The sequence below is a fragment of the Lithobates pipiens genome, unplaced genomic scaffold (genome assembly GCF_037356315.1).
Source record: "Lithobates pipiens isolate NorthernLeopardFrog02 unplaced genomic scaffold, aLitPip1_a1.2 Scaffold_18, whole genome shotgun sequence".
In the NCBI taxonomy this organism is placed as follows: domain Eukaryota; kingdom Metazoa; phylum Chordata; class Amphibia; order Anura; family Ranidae; genus Lithobates; species Lithobates pipiens.
The window spans coordinates 128,485,819-128,505,856 of record NW_027507758.1 but is presented as its reverse complement, the minus strand read 5'-3'; the positions used below and the strand labels follow the sequence as shown (position 1 = coordinate 128,505,856).

General features: G+C 42.2%; 1 protein-coding gene across 1 annotated transcript in view; it reads right to left on the bottom strand.

Annotated features, from left to right (window-relative positions):
* LOC143987410 (two pore calcium channel protein 1-like) overlaps positions 1-19,347 on the bottom strand; it is a 96,871-nt gene extending 77,524 nt beyond the window's left edge. Inside the window, exon 1 of the mRNA XM_077486107.1 lies at positions 19,067-19,347. Within this exon, the coding sequence (XP_077342233.1) occupies positions 19,067-19,132 (66 nt within the window). The 5' untranslated portion in view covers positions 19,133-19,347. The remainder of the gene's footprint in view (positions 1-19,066) is intronic.
* Positions 19,348-20,038: the final 691 nt, after the last annotated feature.

Below are 20,038 nucleotides of genomic sequence, written 5' to 3'. Positions count from 1 at the left end.
CAAGATGGCCGCATAGACCGGGAGCTCCGCGCCACCCTGGACTAACGCTCGCCGCCACGACGTTCTGAGCCCTCGTTTCTACCGGCAAACAGTCACTTCGGATTGGGGAAAACGCAGGCTTCACACGAATGCCCGGTTCTAAGTCCCGACGGAACCCCAAACCCGCGCTTTCCACAGCGTTAGAGAGGTCAGGCCGATCCAAGATGGCTGCCGTTACCTCACAAAATACAGCCTGCAATGAGGAATCCATAGCGGACCAAGACTACACAGTTAAGCACCTCTCTTCAACCTCAACTTCAACTTCAAACGGCACAGTGAGTGAAATTCAACTCGGGACCCTATCCCCAGCATCCACAGACCCTCTTCTGAGTCATATTAGGGGGGAAAGTAACTCATCCATACAGCATATTTTACCTATAAGCTTTACCCCATGGGACATAGTTCCTAAAGATGCGCCCTCACCTCCCACAGACTTTGCCTCTATGATGAACGCATTTTCTCAAATGTTGTCCAGAGGTTTATCTCAGACTGCCACACAGATCACAGCTTCCATCCATGCTGATTTGCAACAATTAGGAACCAGGATTGATGTAATAGAGCAAAAATCAGATCAGTCATGCCTACGCATTAACCAAAACACAGCCAGGATTCAAGAACTCCAGGATCATTTAGAAACAGCCACAGCCAAAATTGACGACCTCGAAAATAGGTCGAGGAGATATAATTTCCGTGTTAGAGGCATTCCTGAATCTATCAAGGACATTCATCTCGCTATCCAAGACCTCATCAAAAGCTTAATTCCCACTATTTCACAAGATCGTCTAGAATTAGACAGGGCTCACAGGGCTCTGCAACCTCTTCGCACAGATGGTCTTCCTAGAGACATTATAGTGAAACCTCACTACTATTCAGTGAAAGAAGAGATAATGAGAGTTTCCAGAACCTCAGATTCTCTGACATTTCAGGATCATTCCATACAAATTTTTACCGATCTATCACCATACACAGTCCAAAAACGACGAGCTCTTAAACCTCTACTTCAAGTTCTGACGAGCAATGAAATCCCTTACAGATGGGCCTTTCCTCTCCGCCTGAATTTCTCTTATAATAATAAACCATACCACTTCTCGACGTTCCAAGATGGTGAACGGCTTCTGCTTCAATTGGGAATGATCACCCAGGAACTTCCACAGACTTCTACACCGAAAGGATCCTCGTCATCCAAACGCCCCTCACCGACAAGCCCCTTGACGCAAATATGGCAGAAACAGATGCCCAAGAGATCGAGGGAATCTCCACCAACCTGAAGATACACCTGAACTGTCCAATTTTTGTGGAAAGAAGGAAAAAAAAAAAAAGGACAGAAAAAAGGAAGAAAAATTTTTTGTCTTCCTTACGGTTTGTCCTTAGGGACGAACCTTTACCAGGACCGGGTTGACATTTGGTCCTGTTTTTCCTGGAAACTTCTCCAGGCTTTTTCCCACAGAAGACATTAAAAAGGATATTTTTTTTTTTTTTTTTTTTTTTCTCTTTTCTAAAGTGGAAAATTTCAAAATATTTCTCCTTTTTGACATATAACTTTACTGTAATGCCTGCATTAGACCCCTCTTCCTCTATAATTTTATTTTTCTCTCCAACTGACCTTTTGGCTTTTTATTTGATGGTTTTTTTTTTTCTTTATTTTTATTCTTATAATGGCTCTTTTTGACATTAAGTCACGGTCACTCATATTGTAGAGGAAGAGGGGGGCAGTTGCACATTATTTATATTTCCCCTATGTTTATTATAGTCTGGGCTCAGATTTTTTGTTTTAGTGCCTTTGAGATAATCAACCTATGTGGCGAGGTTGTCCAGGGTGGGTACAATGCACCACCCTGTTTACTTCGATAGGAGAACTATTTCTCCTACCGGGGTTTGTTTACAGCGACCCTTTTGGGCCGCTTTGGGATTTTTTTTCCCTTCCTATTTTATTTATTGTATACATTACTAATTTTTTTTGGCTTGAATTGTTATTTTATATAATGCATATTCTGATGTACTTTTATTTTATTTCTATCTCCCTACTTTCTTATTCCCCCTTTCCACTCTCCCTTTCTTACCCTTCCCAGTCTAATCACATCTTCCTTCCCATCTCCCTTGTACAGGATCAGGGCCTGGTTGGATTCTCCTCGTTTTTTTCTCACGAGCATTTCCTCAAAAGAACAGGTGTCATCTCCTATCTGCCAGGGATCACCACAAAGACAGGTATTCCTTTTGTTCATAGTATTAACTCCTACATGCTCTTCCCATGAACTCTACCTCACCGGTACAATCTGATCTATGTATAATGTCCAATAATGTTCAAGGCCTTAATTCCCCAGTGAAAAGGCGTAAAATCATGCAACAATTTCATGCCCTCAAAGCTGATGTTATCTTGATGCAGGAGACACACTTTCCCATTTCTTATAACCCCCATTTTCCTTCACAAAAACTTTTCTCAATTTTATCTAGCTAATGCTTCCAATAAAACAAAAGGGGTTGCGATATGCTTTGCCAACAAAGTTCATTTTCATCATTCTAAAACAATTAGAGACCCAGAAGGCCGATACATCCTGGTCTCTGGATCAATTAATACAGTAACATACACATTTGTTTCCTACTATGCTCCAAACTCCCGCCAGGACAATTTTTTTGAAAAGACTCTCTTGACGCTGAAATCCCATCTGAAGGGAATTGTTGTTCTGGCGGGAGATTCGAACATCCCATTTGACCTTTCCTCAGACAGATCCAATCCTACTAAGCCAATGCCCAAAAGACCTCCTAAATGCAGTCTTAGGGTTGCACATTCCATCCAATCAGCAGGCCTAATAGACATATGGAGAGAAATGAATCCCCGATCCAAAGACTACACTCACTTTTCTATCCCTCATAATACATTAACCAGAATAGACCATATCTTTATTCCTCCACATTTCATCTCTTTGGTTGAATCCTCCAAAATTTATGATTCCTCTCTCTCTGACCATTCCATCGTTTCATTAATTATTAGAGGGGGAGGAGGAGATAAACGACCGTTCCAATGGAGGCTTAATGAGTCTCTTCTAAACAATCCAGCTCACTGTGCGGTATTAAACTCAGCCCTTTCGGACTACTTTACAGATAATAATACAGACTCAATTTCGCCAGGCTCCCTGTGGGCGGCACACAAGGCGGTCATGAGGGGTAAAATAATTCAACTCTCAGCCCGACTCAAAAAGGAATACTCCGCAGAGCTTATACGACTCAAAGAGGAATTCCAAACACTTAGCAAAAGTCATAAAAAACATCCTACCCCAGAGAGCCTGGCTGAACTTGATAGAGCACGCATTGCACTTAATCTCTCACTCACTACCTCAGCAGAAAAACATCTGCGATGGACAGGTGCTCGCTTCTATTATCAAAAAGATAAAATAGGTGCCAAACTCGCGAGTAAATTGTGTCCTCGAACTCGTACCTTGGTCTTCCCTAAAATCAGACAATCGTCGGGTACCCTTACACAAAATCCGGTAGAAATTTTGAAATCATTTCATGATTTTTATGAAAACCTCTACTCTAAGACAACTCATACACATTCCAAAGCTAGAAATCAGTTCCTCGATCACCTCGATCTACCTTACATACATCAAACTCATAAAGAACTAATGGATGATTCCTTCTCCCCTGCCGAAATACTTGACGTCATAAAAGCCCTTAAATCAGAATCAGCACCGGGCCCTGACGGTTTCTCAGTCAGATATTATAAGACTTTTGGACCAAAATTAGCTCCCTACATGGCTCGTTTCTTTAATTCTCTCCGGGATGGAGCCCCCCTCCCGAATGATTCTAATACTGCATTTATCTCTGTTATTCCGAAACCTGGTAAAGATACTAGTGAAGTGGGAAATTACAGACCCATTTTGCTGATCAATAATGACCTTAAAATTATGACTAAAATATTAGCCAACAGAATGTCCAGTTTTATATCTAACTATATTCATAAGGATCAGGTGGGCTTCATCCCGGGGAGACAGGGAACGGATCAGGTGAGAAGGGCAATTGACTTAATATCATTATTGAATTCGCACTGGGACGGGGGCCCGGCACAAGAAGGCCTTCTGCTGTCTTTGGACTTGCAGAAGGCATTTGATTCTGTTTCATGGCCATATCTTTTTGAAATTCTCACCAAATGGGGTTTCGGAACAAATTTTATGAACATTCTAAAATCCCTATATTCAACCCCCTCTGCTCAAGTACGTCTATTAGGCCACCTCTCTCAACCATTAGATATCCATAGAGGTACTAGACAGGGTTGTCCCTTGTCACCGTTAATCTTTATTATAGCTATAGAAACTCTAGCCATCGCCATTAGAGCAGATATAAATATTAAAGGTGTTCGTTGTGGTTTAGAAGAGCATAAATGTGCTCTCTTTGCTGATGATATGCTTATATTTCTGACCTCACCCTTAATTTCCACCCCCAACTTACTTCATCTCCTTCGGGATTTCGGAACTATTTCAGGTCTCCAAGTTAACATTTCCAAGTCAGTTGCTCTCAATATTTCGGTTCCCTCATTAACCATCTCCCGACTTGCGCCCTTCTTTCCCTTTTCCTGGGCTACAGATAGGATTCCCTATTTGGGTATTTCTCTCACCAAATGTGTCAGTAATTTATACAAGGCTAATTACCCACCCGCCTTCAAATCTTTAGAAGCAGATTTAACTAAATGGTCTAAAGAAGGATTGTCTTGGCTGGGCAGGCTCAATGCAGTCAAGATGAACTTATTTCCTAGAATTTTGTACTTATTCAGAGCCCTTCCCATACCTATTAAAAAGTCGAATCTCAACAAATTCCAATCAAAAGTGATTGGATTTGTCTGGGGAAAACAGGGACATAGACTGGCGCGTGACATCCTGTTCCGCCGGACAACCCAAGGTGGTTTAGGACTTCCTAACCTCTTTTTATATTATCAAGCAGCACAACTAGCACAATTTTCAGCAATATATACTAAAACCAATTGTCCAGACTGGGTTTCTATTGAGAACCAGGCAGTACCTGACTACACATTAGATCATCTAATATGGAGACCAACAAAGCAAAGACCTGCCATATTGTCCCCAACGCTTTCTCAATCCCTAGCACTTTGTGACAGACTATACAAAAACGAACACCTGATTTCCCCACTGAGACCTCTCGTACATTTATTCCATAATCCTGATTTCCCTCCTGGCCTGAACATCCAAGATTTTCATTGGTGGTTGAACAAGGGCCTTTTCAGAATTGGACATTTCATTACACCAAATGGACCCATCTCAATGGGACACTGCTACTCCAAACTAGAGATGCCCAATTCAGAACAATTGAGACTTTCACAGATTAAACGTTTTATACATTCTCTTGAACTTGACAAACCAAATAGTTACAATGTTACGATTTACGAGCAATGGTGCTTAAAACATGGTCATCGCAAAGGAGGTATTTCCCTTATCTACTCGTCCCTGGCAGATAGGAGTGACAAACCGACATATGCTCGTTCTTGGGAAGAAGACTTGGACATCCAACTAGATACGGAATTGTGGTTTCAAGTTTTTAGACGTTCTTCCAAAGGTATTTTAAATATTTTCTTAATCGAAGCTAATGTCAAAATTCTAACGAAATGGTATTATGTTCCTGTGAGACTTTCAAAGATGTACTCAGAGATTTCACCGCTATGTTTCAGAGGATGTGGTCTTTTAGGTACAATGTTACATATATGGTGGTCTTGTCCTCGCATACGAAACTTTTGGAATAACTTTATACATCTAGTGAGGAAGGTCACGAAAGCCCCAATCCCACAAGATCCTTCATATATCCTTCTGAACCGCAGGCTACACAATACCCCTAAACATACTCAACAACTAATCTTTTTTATGTGCTTGGGAGCCAAGATCACTTTAGCAAAAGCTTGGAAAACTTCTAGGGTTTCTCTTGTAGCTACCAGGCAAAAAATTTCATGGATTATGATTCAGGAACAAATAGTAGCTAAATTACGGAATACCACTCAACAATTTGAAATGACATGGGATCCATGGGCCCAACACATCAAAGTACAATTGTTTCCAGGACACCTTCTGTCTTAAATTCTACATGGATGGAGCCAGGACCCTGAATCCTGTACATCTCTCCCTTCCTTACCCTCCCTCTTCTCTCCTGACTACACTTTCTACTTTTCCTTTTTTTTTTTGTTGTTTTTCTTTAAGCAGGATTTCTCATATTTAGTAATTGATCAGATGTTACCTTATTCGACTACATTTTTCCTTAGTTAACCTTTGTGGTTCGGACTGGAGTTTACTAGTTCTAAAGAGTTCATTTGGAATTTAATTGGGAATTTTGAAGTCCAGCTGTTCACTTCCCTCCGGGGAGCACAATTTCTGGGTGCTGTCCGGGGGTTTAGAGGGACGTAGATGGGGAGTTCTTCGGCGGGAGTCCCCCGAGCTATCCCACTCCACAGTGTGAGCCCATTGGGGTGGAGTGGTGACCTTGGGGGTCTCCTTAGAAGTTGCCGATATGTTTATATCTTAATTCTTCTACACCTCACATTTAAATCTAATCAAATTCCTTCCTTTTTTTTTTATCTATGTTTCTGTATGTATATTTATATATATATATATATATATATATATATATATATATATATATTTTTTTTTTTTTTTTTTTTTTTAATTTTGGTGTTCCTTTTTCTTATATACATCTTTATTACAAATTTTCAATGAAGTGGATCTTTACACTCCAAGCCCTTCTTGACATATAATAGCCCCAATTATATCTGTATAAGATACCTTGTATATCTTGACTTTTTTTTCTGATTGATGCATCCTGCTTTATTTGAATTCTCTGTTTTTTTTTATGTTATGTTTTTGCTTTATTTCTATTTTCTGTCTATACATGATGTATTTACCAAAGAATGAAATTCAATAAAAATTATTGAAAGAGAAAACAATTCCATAAAAGAAATATGAATAAATATATAATCCGTGAAATCTTTTGCGGTTGAACACAATGTTGCATGCAGGTGACTTTGTGGTAAAAACAGACCTCCACTAATGGTAAAGTTGGCAGCTCACCTCACTACATGGACCCTTTCATTACAGAGGGTCTAGCACACCTTCCCACTCGGGGTATCAAATGGTGAATCCACAGGCGTTGTCCAAAGTATCCTTCCGTTTGGATGGACGTAACGCCACCCGCAGCCATTGCTGAAGTGTTTACATACATGCTGTTTCACCAGGCACTTGGTTTGAAGAGCCATTCTTGTGAGTTTTATTTTATTCATTTTATCATTAAATTGTGCATATATGCAAAGAACACTATGTGTTGTTTTTTATGTTTATGATAGCTTTGGAGTGGATAGTGCTGAATGGTACACCCAGGTAAAAGGGCTGCAGGTGGCGTCACGTCTGTCTGAACGGACAGATCCTTTGGACAACGCCTGTCACCATTTGATACCCTGAGTGGGAAGGTGTGCTAGACCCTCTGTAATGAAAGGGTCCATGTAGTGAGGTGAGCTGCCAACTTTACCATTAGTGGAGGTCTGTTTTTACCACAAAGTCACCTGCATGCAACATTGTGTTCAACACCGAAGATTTCACAGATTATATAATTATTCATATTTCTAGTATGGACTTTGTTTTTTTGTTTTCTATAAGTGCTGCACTGTCTCTTATGTTTTTAGCTCAGTGATTTGATTTTGACCCTTGGTGTCCAGCAGCAAGTTTCTAATAGTGTTTTTTATTTCGCTGATTAGTTTTTTACTCATTGCCCCCTTTGACATCAATGGCATCTTGAAGTCTCTTGTGGTATTTGTGGATGAGGCCTCTTTATCCTCTCAGATGGTAAAGCTGCCCATTCCTCTTGGCAAAAAGCCTCTGGTTCCAGTAAATTCTTAGGCTGTTTTGCATGAACTGCACATTCGAGATCTCCCCAGAGTTGCTCAATGATATTGAAGTCAGGAGACTGAGATGGTCACTCCAGACTGGCCTGCACATATTCCTGACCTCAATTGATCTAATTCATCCCAAAGGTGTTCTATCAATTGAGGTCTGGACTCTGTGCAGGCTAGTCAAGTTCCTCCACCCCAAACTCACTTATCAATGCCTTTTATTAGTGATGGGCTCGGGTGTGTTCAGATCGAACCTGTCAGGAAGCCGTCACTGCACATCGCCAATCATAGGCAGTGAGGCATTTCCCGACTGGCAGCTGCACATGCACATGCTGCCTATGATTGGCAGTGTGCAGTGCTGGCTTCCTACCGGATTCGATCCAAACACACCCGAGCCCATCACTGATAAAAGGCACGGAGGAACTTGACTGTCCTGCCCTCAATTGATAGAACACCTTTGGGATGAATTAGAGCGGAGACTGCGAGCCAGGTCTTCTCATCCACATCATTGTCCAACCTCACAAATGCGCTTCTGGAAGGATGGTCAAAACATTCCCATAGGCACTCCTGTGGATAGCCTTCCCATTAGAGTTGAAGCTGTTATAGTTGCAAAGGGTGGGCTAACTCAATATTGAACCCTAAGGACTAAGACTGGAATGCCATTAGACCCCTTTCACACTGAGGCACTGGAAAACTGCCTATAAAACAGCAAGTGCTTTTGCAGAGCTTTTGAGGCGTAAGCGGTGCGCTTTTTTGAAGGTCACGTGACTCAAAAAACTGCTGCAAGAATCATTTTGAGGCACTTTTGAAGAGCTTTTCAGGCACTTCCCATTCATTTCAATGGAGAGGGGCAACCACCTTATCTGTGCCTATCGGTGCCCACCAGTGCAGCCTATCAGTGCCCACCAGTGCAGCCTCATCAGCGCAATTCAATGAAGGAGAAAAATTACCTGTTTGCAAAATTTTATAACAAACTATTAAACATGATTTATTTTTTATTTTGCATCTTTTTTTGTTTGTTTAGCAAAAAATTTAACTCCCAGCTGTAATTAAATACCACCAAAAGAAAGCTCTATTTGTGGGAAAAAAAATGATAAAAATTTCATTTGGGTACAGTGTTGTATGACCGCACAATTGTCATTCAAAGTGCATCAGCGCTGAAAGCTGAAAATTGGTCTGGGCAGGAGGGGGGTTTAAGTGCCCAGTAAGCAAGTGGTTAAAGATGGCCCTGAGGGGTGCCATTAAAATGGAGTTCCACCCACATTTTACACTCCTCATCATCCAGGACTAATGTGTACCCTATATACATAGACATACATTATATATATATATATATATATATATATATATATATATATATATATATATATATATATATATATATATATATATATATATATATATATATATATATAATATAATGTTTGGGGGTTCCAAGTAATTTTCAAGCAACAAATTTTTATATATATATATTTTTTTTTTTACTTGAAACCAAGTTAAAGAGGAGGGCCGGTTTAAAAAAAAAAAAAAAAATTAAAGGTCAGCAGCTACAAACACTGTTGCTGCTGACTTTTAATAAGCACACTTACCTGTCCAGGGCGCCCGCGATGTCCCTCGGTCTCGGGTCCCGGCGCCGCCATTTTGGCTAAGGGAAACAAGCAGCGGAGCCTTGCGGCTTCACTGCCCGCTTCCTACTGCGAATGCGCGAGTCGCGCAGCGCTTTGTGAATGGGGCGCGCTGTGTTCTGGGACACACAGTTCCCAAAACACAGCGCGACCCATTACCCAGAAGACGCCGCACGGAGGAGAGAAGACAGAAGATCTCCGCGGAGGAGGAAGAGGCAGATTAGGATGATGTGCCTAGCAACAGGCATTTCTGGTAAGTTGAAAAAATAAATGTTTTTTTTCATTTTTTTTTTTTCAGATTTTTTTCTAATTTTTAATGTATTTTTTTTTTTCAGGGTGGCCCTCCACTTTAAAGTGGTTAAACTGCCCTCATTTTCACACCAAAGTCTATTCCTTTGATATAAAGCAGGGATATGCAATTAGCGGACCTCCAGCTGTTGCAAAACTACAAGTCCCATCATGCCTCTGCCTCTGGGTGTCATGCTTGTGGCTGTCAGAGTCTTGCTATGCCTCATGGGACTTGTAGTTCTGCAACAGCTGGAGGTCCGCTAATTGCATATCCCTGATATAAAGAGCAAATTGTTACAATGTTAAAGAATGTTGTGATTCTTGGCAGACTGCCCGTTTTTTTGTTTTTTTTCCCCCCTTTCTTTGGCTGTCGGTTTCAGCAGAGCAGAGAGAATTCTCTGCATAGAAAGAATCGGGAAAATACTTTGTCAAGATCGCAAGGAGGGAAAAAAATTGTGATATTGATTCTTAATGATTAATCGTGCAGCTCTACTTCCTCGTTAGTGGCCGCGACTCGCATGTAATTTCCGGCTTTGCAATGTCTCCTTGGAGATATGTGTCATCAATCCCAGGAGGAAATAGGTTTCCATAGAAAAGGGGCGGCGCCTCTCCAACGCGTCCGCTGCTATGGAAACCCAACCTAAAAGTTATTATACTGCTCGTCCCACACTGCGCATTCACGAGATTGGCACGTGCATGCTGGGTAGCCAGCATGCATGGAATCCAGGAAGTAATACACTGCGACTTCAGATGCCCACACAGGAGATGGCCGCGGCATGCTGGGACTTCCTAAGGTAAGATAAAAAATGCTGCACGTATACAAAACGGTTTATTTAAAAAGTAAAATTTCAGCCGGAACACCGCTTTAAGACCCATTTCACACTGAGGCAGTTTTCAGGCGTTTTATCACTAGAAATAGCGCATGAAAACTGCCTCCCATGCCACCCTAATGTAAAAGCCCGAGTTCTTTCACACTGGGGAGGTGTGCTTGAGGGACATTAGAAAAAGTCCCGCAAGCAGAATCTATGGGGTGGTTTATGATCGCTGTATACACTTAACCCCCGCTAGCGGCTGAAGGGGTTAAAAATGCCCATGTTGTGGCACTTCTGAAGCGCTTTTCAGGCACTTTGAAAGCACTGTCCACTCAGTTTAAGCACCGCCAAAACAGTAGTAAAGCGAAGCCTGCTTTCACACTGGCGTGAAAAAACTTCCTGCAAGACGCATCTTTGGGGCGGTGTGGGAGTGCTGTATACATTGCTCCTACATAGTTACATAGTAGGTGAGGTTGAAAAAAGTCAAACCTATGTGTGTGATTATATGTCAGTATTACATTGTATATCCCTGTATGTTGTGGTCTTTCAGGTGCTCATCTAATAGTTTCTTGAAACTACCGATGGCCCCCACTGAGACCACCGCCTGTGGAAGGGAATTCCACATCCTTGCCGCTCTTACAGGAAGGAACCCTCTACGTAGTTTAAGGTTAAACCTTTTTTCTTCTCATTTTAATGAGTGGCCACGAGTCTTGTTAACTCCCTTCTGCAAAAAAGTTTTATCGCTATTGTTGGCTCACCAGTATGGTATTTGTATATTGAAATTATATCTAGGGCTGAAACATCTAATCGAGTAATCGATTATGAAATAATCGATTACTATTTTCGTAATCGATTAATCGGCCTGTAACAAAATGGGGTTAAAGTTAATGAGTCTGATGATATTTACCAGATTGACCCTTTAATAGTATATCTCTCCTCTAATAGTATATGCAGTATATCTCCTCCAATAGTATATACACTATGTCTCTCCTCTAATATTAAATACACTATATCTCTCCTCTAATGGTATATACAGCATCTCTCTCCCCTAATAGTATATACAGTATATCCCCTCTAATAGTATATGCAGTATATCTCTCCTCTAATAATATATACTAGGGCTGAAACAACTAATCGATTAATCAACAACTAATCGATTATGAAATTAATCGATTACTATTTTCATAATCAATTAATTGGCCAGTAACAAAATGGGTTAAAAAAACTAAAATGAGCCCTTTATAATACAAAAAGAGCAAATCGCTACTGTAAATATTACTTTCACTGTTCTACAGTAAAAAAAATGAACCCCTTCCAGTAGTGATTATCCGCTTTTTCTACTATAAAGGGCTCATTTTAGTTTTTTTAACCCCATTATGTTACTAAACGTCTTAGACCTGGTTCACATCTATGTGTTTTTTTTGGTGCTTTTTGCAGAAATACTCTACAGTACATTTACATGGTTTCCCATGGGACACGTTCACATCTGAAAGGGTCAGGGTCTTTTAATGCAAAATGGTGCTTTATTGGTTCAATATACTTCAATGGAGAAGCTGCAGAAAAGCATGTAATGCGTTTTTACAGCAATTTGTGTTTTTTAATCTGCCCAAAAAAAAAAAAGCAAAGATGCTAATTGCAGTAAAATAACGTGTGCAAAAATCAAAACACACAGCAAAAGGCACTGCAGAAACAGATCAAAAGCAAACTGCATACCGAGCCTTATGCTGGTCACACGGATCAATTTTCGGATGAGAATATTCAGACTAAAAATCTTTGTACATTCGCTGAATGAAAGAATTTTGTTTGACATTTTCACTTGTTTTTAAAAGGAATATAATATCTGAACGAAAACCACATACCGTACACTGTCTGAAAATTCCTTTGACTAAGAAGTTTTCTATTGTTTCTAAATTTTCCCATCATTGTGGTTGAAAATAAACGTCAATTTGACCTACTTTTTTTTTGTAAGGTTATTAACCAATTAATCGAAACAATAATCGGCCAACTAATCGATTATGAAAATAATCGATAGTTGCAGCCCTAGTATATACAGTATCTCTCCTCTAATAGTATATACAGTATATCTCTTCTTATAGTATATCTCTTCTTATAGTATATACAGTATATATCCCCTCTAATGTACCATATTTATCAGCATTTAACACACACTTTTTTTCCCCCTCAAATCAGGGGGAAATCGAGGGTGCGTGTTATACGCCAATCCCCCACTGTTTCTAAACTTTTCTGCCGTTCTCTGCGGCTTCTGGGTATTTTCGGTCGCACTCTGCAATTTTCGACCGTTCTCGGCGGCTTTCGGAAAGCCGAAAGTCACAGAGAACGGCCGAAAATACCCGAAAGCCGCCGAGAAGCACAGTAGTGTAGTGGGTAGCACTCTCACCTAGCAGTAAGAAGGGCGCTGGTTCAAATCCCAACCACAACACTACCTGCCTGGAGTTTGTATGTTCTCCCTGTGCCTGCGTGGGTTTCCTCCGTGTACTCTGGTTTCCTCCCACACTCCAAAGACATGCAGGTAGGTTAATTGGCTTCTGTCCTAAGTTGGCCCTAGTATATGAATGGGGACCTTGGATTGTGGGCTTCTTGAGGGTAGGGACTAGGGATGAGCCGAACACCTCCCTGTTCGGTTCGCACCAGAACCTGCGAACAGACCTAAACTTCGTGTGAACTTTAGAACCCTATTAAAGTCTATGGGACTCGAACGTTCACAATCTAAAGTGCTCATTTTAAAGGGTAATATGCAGGTTACTGTCCTAAAAAGTGTTTGGGGACCTGGGTCCTGCCCCAGGGGACATGGATCAATGCAAAAAAAAGTTTTAAAAACTGCAGTTTTTTCAGGAGCATTGATTTTAATAATGATTAAAGTGAAACAATAAAAGTGTAATATTCCTTTATATTTCGTAGCTGGGGGGTATCTATATATCTATAGTATGCCTGTGAAGGGGCGCATGTTTCTGCTACTTAGAACTGTCCCTGCACAAAGTGTCATTTGTGCAGGAAAAAAAGTATTTTAAAATCACTTGCGGCTATTGTCGGGTCCCGTAATACAGAGAACACTCAATGAGTGTTCTCTGCATTAGCCGACAATTCATTCATTCATTGATAAAAAATAAAAAAAAAAAAGCGTGGGGGTTCCCCTAAATTCAATTACCAGGCCCTTCAGGTCTGACATGGATATTAAGGGGAACCCCGTGTCAAAAAAAAAAAAAAATTGACGTGGGGGTCCCTCTAAAAATCCATATCAGACCCTTTATCTGAGCACGCAACCTGGCAGGCCGCAGGAAAAGAAGGGGGGACGAGAGAGCGGCCCCCCCTCCCTCCTGAACCGTACCAGGCCACATACCCTCAACATTGGGAGGATGCTTTGGGGGTCTGTGACCCCTCAAAGCACCTTGTCCCCATGTTGATGAGGACAAGGGCCTCATCCTCACAACCCTGGCCGTTGGTTGTGAGGGTCTGCGGGCGGGGGGCTTATCAGAATCTGGAAGCCCCCTTTAACAATGGGACCCCCAGATCCCGCAAAAGTACCCCTACCATTTCACAAAGAAAGTGTCAAAATGGTTAAATAAGACAAACACTTTTGAAAAATTCCTTTATTAAAAATAAAAAAAATAAAAAAAAAGATTCCAGCGGTGCTAATCCACTCTTGCTATCCAGCGACGGGTCTCCGGGGTCCAGCGATGGGTGATCATATCCAGCGACGGGGGATCTCTCAGTCCAGCGCTGTCCATACATCCTTCTTCTGTCTCCACTCCGGAGACACTGCAGAGAGCCCAGCGCTGACGTTTCTTATATTAGGAGGGCGGGGCCACCCGTCGCCTGACCCCGCCCCTCTGACGCTGGAGAGGGAAGCCAGGGGTTCCCCAGTGACGTGTGGGTGACCCCGCCCCCTCTGATGTAACGCAGGTTTCCGTTAAGAGTGGATTAGCACCGCTGGAATCTTTTTTTTATTTTTTTTATTTTTAATAAAGGAATTTTTCAAAAGTGTGTTTGTCTTATTTAACCATTTTGACACTTTCTTTGTGAAATGGTAGGGGTACTTTTGTACCCCCTTACCATTTCAAACAGGGGGGGGGGGCGGGATCTGGGGGTCCCCTTGTTAAAGGGGGCTTCCAGATTCTGATAAGCCCCCCGCCCGCAGACCCTCACAACCAACGGCCAGGGTTGTGAGGATGAGGCCCTTGTCCTTATCAACATGGGGACAAGGTGCTTTGAGGGGTCACTGACCCCCAAAGCATCCTCCCAATGTTGAGGGTATGTGGCCTGGTACAGTTCAGGAGGGAGGGGGGCGCTCTCTCGTCCCCCCCCTCTTTTCCTGCGGCCTGCCAGGTTGCGTGCTCGGATAAAGGGTCTGATATGGATTTTTAGGGGGACCCCCACGTCAATTTTTTTTTAAATTTAATGCGGGGTTCCCCTTAATATCCATATCAGACCTGAAGGGTCTGGTTATGGATATTTAGGGGGACCCCCACGCTTTTTTTTTTTTTTTTATCAATGAATGAATGAATTATGGGCTAATGCAGAGAACACTCATTGAGTGTTCTGTGTATTACGGGACTCGACAATAGCCGCAAGTGATTTTAAAAGACTTTTTTTCCTGCACAAATGACACTTTGTGCAGGGACAGTTCTAAGCACCAGAAACATGCGCCTCTTCACAGGCATACTATAGATACCCCCCAGCTACGAAATTTAAAGGAATATTACACTTTTATTGTTTCACTTTAATCATTATTAAAATCACTGCTCCTGAAAAAACTGCTGTTTTTAAAACTTTTTTTTGCATTGATCCATGTCCCCTGGGGCAGGACCCAGGTCCCCAAACACTTTTTAGGACAGTAACCTGCATATTACCCTTTAAAATTAGCACTTTAGATTTCTCCCATAGACTTGTATAGGGTGTTCCGGCTTTTCGAATTTGCTGCGAACAGCCCAAATTGTTTACTGTTCGCTGAACAGGCGAACAGGCAATGTTCGAGTAGAACATGAGTTTGACTCGAACTCGAAGCTCATCCCTAGTAGGGACCAACATGAGTGTGCAATGTACAGGGATAGGGACAATTGTAGACACCTCACTCAGGTTGAACTGGATGGACTGGTGTCTTTATTCAACCTTACTAACTATGAAACTATGAGAACCGCCGAGATACACAGGACATCCGCTCTGTATCTCGGCGGCGCCATTTTTAAATGGCAAAGACACTGAGAAGACTGCAAATGACTGACAAGGCTGCAAATGATTAAAAAGGCTAAATGGAAGGCTGCAAATGACACTGACAAGACTGCATTGATGGGCATTTAAATGTAAGTTTTTTTTCCTTAAACTTCCTTCATAAAAGTTTTTTTCTTTTAAATTCCCTCCTAAACTTGGGGTGCGTGTTCTATGCCAATAAATACGGTATACACAGTATATATCCCCTCTAATATATACAGTATCTCTCTTCTGTCTGTTATTCTCAGAGTGGATTAGATATTTTTTTCCCTAACCATATAGTTAGTTATATTTACCACTGCATGGAGATATTTAAGAATAAATTGCCTTTTTTTTAAAACTTTACATATTAACTAAATTATACACCACACATTTTTTTTAAGGTTATTAACCAATTAATCGAAACAATAAATCGGTAAACTAATCAATTATGAAAATAATCGTTAGTTGCAGCACTAATCATATCCCCTCTCAAGTGTCTCTTCTCTAGAGAGAATAAGTTCAGTGCTCTCAACCTTTCCTCATAACTAATATCCTCCAGACCCTTTATTAGCTTAGTTGCCCTTCTTTGCACTCGCTCCATTTCCAGTACATCCTTCCTGAGAACTGGTGCCCAGAACTGGACAGCATACTCCAGGTACGGCCGGACCAGAGTCTTGTAGATCCGGAGAATTATCATTTTATCTCTGGAGTTGATCCTCTTTTTAATGCATGCCAATATTCTGTTTGCTTTGTTAGCAGCAGCTTAGCATTGCATGCCATTGCTGAGCTTATTATCTACTAGGACCCCCAGGTCCTTTTCTATCCTAGATTCCCCCAGAGATTCTCCCCACAGTGTATAGATTGAATTTATATTTTTGCCACCCAAATGCATTATTTTACATTTTTCTACATTGAACCTAATTTGCCATGTAGTTGCCCACCCCATTCATTTGTTCAGATCTTTTTACAAAGGTTTCCACATCCTGCAGAGAAGTTATTGCTCTGCTTAGCTTAGTATCGTCCGCAAATACAGAGATTGAACTGTTTACCCCATCCTCCAGGTCGTTTATGAACAAATTAAACAGGATTGGTCCCAGCACAGAACCCTGGGGGACCCCACTACCCACCTCTGACCATTCTGAGTTTTCCCATTTATCACCACACTCTGAACTCGCCCTTGTAGCCAGTTTTCAATCCATGTACTCACCCTATGGTCCATGCCAACGGACCTTATTTTGTACAGTAAATGTTTATGAGGAACTGTGTCAAATGCTTTTGCAAAAGCCACATACACCGCATCTACGGGCCTTCCTTTATCTAGCTGGAAACTCACCTCCTCATAGAAGGTTAGTAGATTGGCTTAGCAAGAATGATTCTTCATGAATCCATCCTTATTACTGCTAATGATACTGTTCTCATTACTAAAATCTTGTATATAGTCCCTTATCATCCCGTACAAGATTTTGCATACTATTGATGTCAGGCTAACTGGTCTGTAATTCCCAGGGATGTATTTTGGGCCCTTTTTAAATATTGGTGCTACATTGGCTTCTCTCCAATCAGCTGGTACCATTCCAGTCAGTAGACTGTCAGTAAAAATTAGGAACAATGGTCTAGCAATTACTTGACTTAGTTCCCCAAGTACCCTCGGGTGCAAGACATCTGGTCCCGGTGATTTATTAATGTTAAGTTTCCCAAATTTAATTTTAATTCTGTCCTCTGTTAACCTACACCGCCCTTCCCACTGGAATGAATGGGCAGCGCTTCTGCATGGGGGGTTTTAACCCTTCCTTTGGCCACTAATGGGGGGGGGGGGGGGGGAGTTAAAAGTGCCCAGCAGTTGAAAAGCACCGCTAAAATGACGGTAAGGGCACTTTCACATTGCGACGGTGTCGGTAAAAAGCGCCGCAAGTTATAGCAGCACTTTACCCCAAAGGGGTTAAAAGCACCAAAGCACTTTGCAGGCGCTTTGGCTGCCCATTCATTTCAAATCTGCAAGGCTTTTTAAGAGTGCCATGTACATCACCCCAAAGATGAGGCTTGCAGGAGTTTTTTTAACGTCCAGCAAGTGCACCGCTCCAGTGTGACAGCATTTGGGCTTTCACACTGGAGTGACAGAAGAGGTGCTATTTTTAGCGCTAAAATGCCTGTAAAGCGCCTCAGTGTGAAAGTGGCCTGAAAGGGATATAAAACAAGTGGCTCTTTAGCGCTAACAGACCTGCCGTCCCAGTGTGTACGGGTTCTAAAACGAGTGTCGCTTTAGCGCTAACAGACCCGCCGCCCCAGTGTGAACGGGTCTAAAACGAGTGGCGCTTTAGCGCTAACAGACCCGCCGCCCCAGTGTGAACGGGGTCTAAAACGAGCGGCGCTTTAGCGCTAACAGACCCGCCGCCCCAGTGTGAACGGGGTCTAAAACGAGCGGCGCTTTAGCGCTAACAGACCCGCCGCCCAGTGCGAACGGGGTCTAAAACGAGCGGCGCTTTAGCGCTAACAGACCCGCCGCCCCAGTGCGAACGGGGTCTAAAACGAGCGGCGCTTTAGCGCTAACAGACCCGCCGCCCCAGTGCGAACGGGGTCTAAAACGAGCGGCGCTTTAGCGCTAACAGACCCGCCGCCCCAGTGCGAACGGGGTCTAAAACGAGCGGCGCTTTAGCGCTAACAGACCCGCCGCCCCAGTGCGAACGGGGTCTAAAACGAGCAGCGCTTTAGCGCTAACAGACCCGCCGCCCCAGTGCGAACGGGGTCTAAAACGAGCGGCGCTTTAGCGCTAACAGACCCGCCGCTCCAGTGCTTTACTGCTAACAAACGGGCGGCTCAGTGTGAAAGGGGTCTAATACTTAACTGCACCCCCACATGTCACGTTTTCTGCATGTGTGAAACCAAACGCTGCCACAGCACCATACGGTTCCTTGTGACGTGATACTTAAAAAAAGGGGTCAGGTGAGGTGGGCGATTTCCCCCATTTGTCGCTGGTACCTGCGATGTGTGAACGTAAACACGCATGCACGCCCCCGCACATATGTGACCCTTCTTCTATGGGCAGCTTCAATTCACCACTAAAAAGGCATCACATTTGTGCATTCACAGGTCATGGACTCCTCTCCACTCATCGGATCTCTTCTTTAATCTGAACCCAAAATACTTTGTGAAAAGTTCTGTAATCTCTTCTCCCCTCCTCTCTGTACTGATCCCAGGGCTCTGTCCATTACTGATCAACCTACCTCCTCCTCCACCTCCTCTCCGCTCTTCTCGGGCTCCCTCCCGGCTTTCACTCCTCCTTCAGACATGATGAATGAGAGCGGTGTCCCCGGTATATGGAGTCCCCTGTGTGCGGTGTCCCCGGTTTACAATCCACCACCAGAGAGCGGATCTCTATACACACAGCGCTGTGCTCATCCCGAGCTCAGGCCGGTCATGTGACTGAACGGAAACAGCTCAGCAGGATCGGGGGGTCCACCTTCCTACTACATGGATGGGAAGGGGGGTGTACACATTATAGGGGGGGTCATGTCCTGTGTGCGGGACCGTTACTAGTGACGTCTCATAGCATTCCCTTCTCCATGGATTGGTGGTCTGGAATTCCATTAGTAAGCAAAAACTTTCCCAGTGCTCCGGGGAATGTCCATCACTTCCCAGCCCATTGTATGGGAATGAACACAGAGCGAGATTTGTTAACCCTTTCATGCCTAAGCCTATTTGTGACACTTGTTGCTTATAAGGCTGGAGTCACACCTATGGCATTTTTAGTGTTTTTTTGCATTTTGCAGATTTGCACAACAGAACGTGTTCCATAGGAAACCATGTTAGATGAACTGTAGTGCAAATCTGCAAAATGTAAAAAGCACTAAAAATGCATAGGTGTGAAGCCAGCCTAAGTTAAAATCTGTATTTTTTGCTAGAAAATTACTTAGAACCCCCAAACACATATATATATATATATATATATATATATATATATATAAATTATTATATAAAATTGTAAAATTGTATAATATATATATATATATATACACAACAATTCTGGCCAAAATGAGAAATCGCGATTTTTTTTGCTTCGAATAAAAAGATCTCAATTCTCTCTCGCTTCTCGCGACGTAAAATCTTTCACATTATACAAAAAAAAAAAAAAAATGGGCTAACTTTACTTGTTATTTTTTTTTTTTATTGTTTTATTTTTTTTAATTTATTAAAGT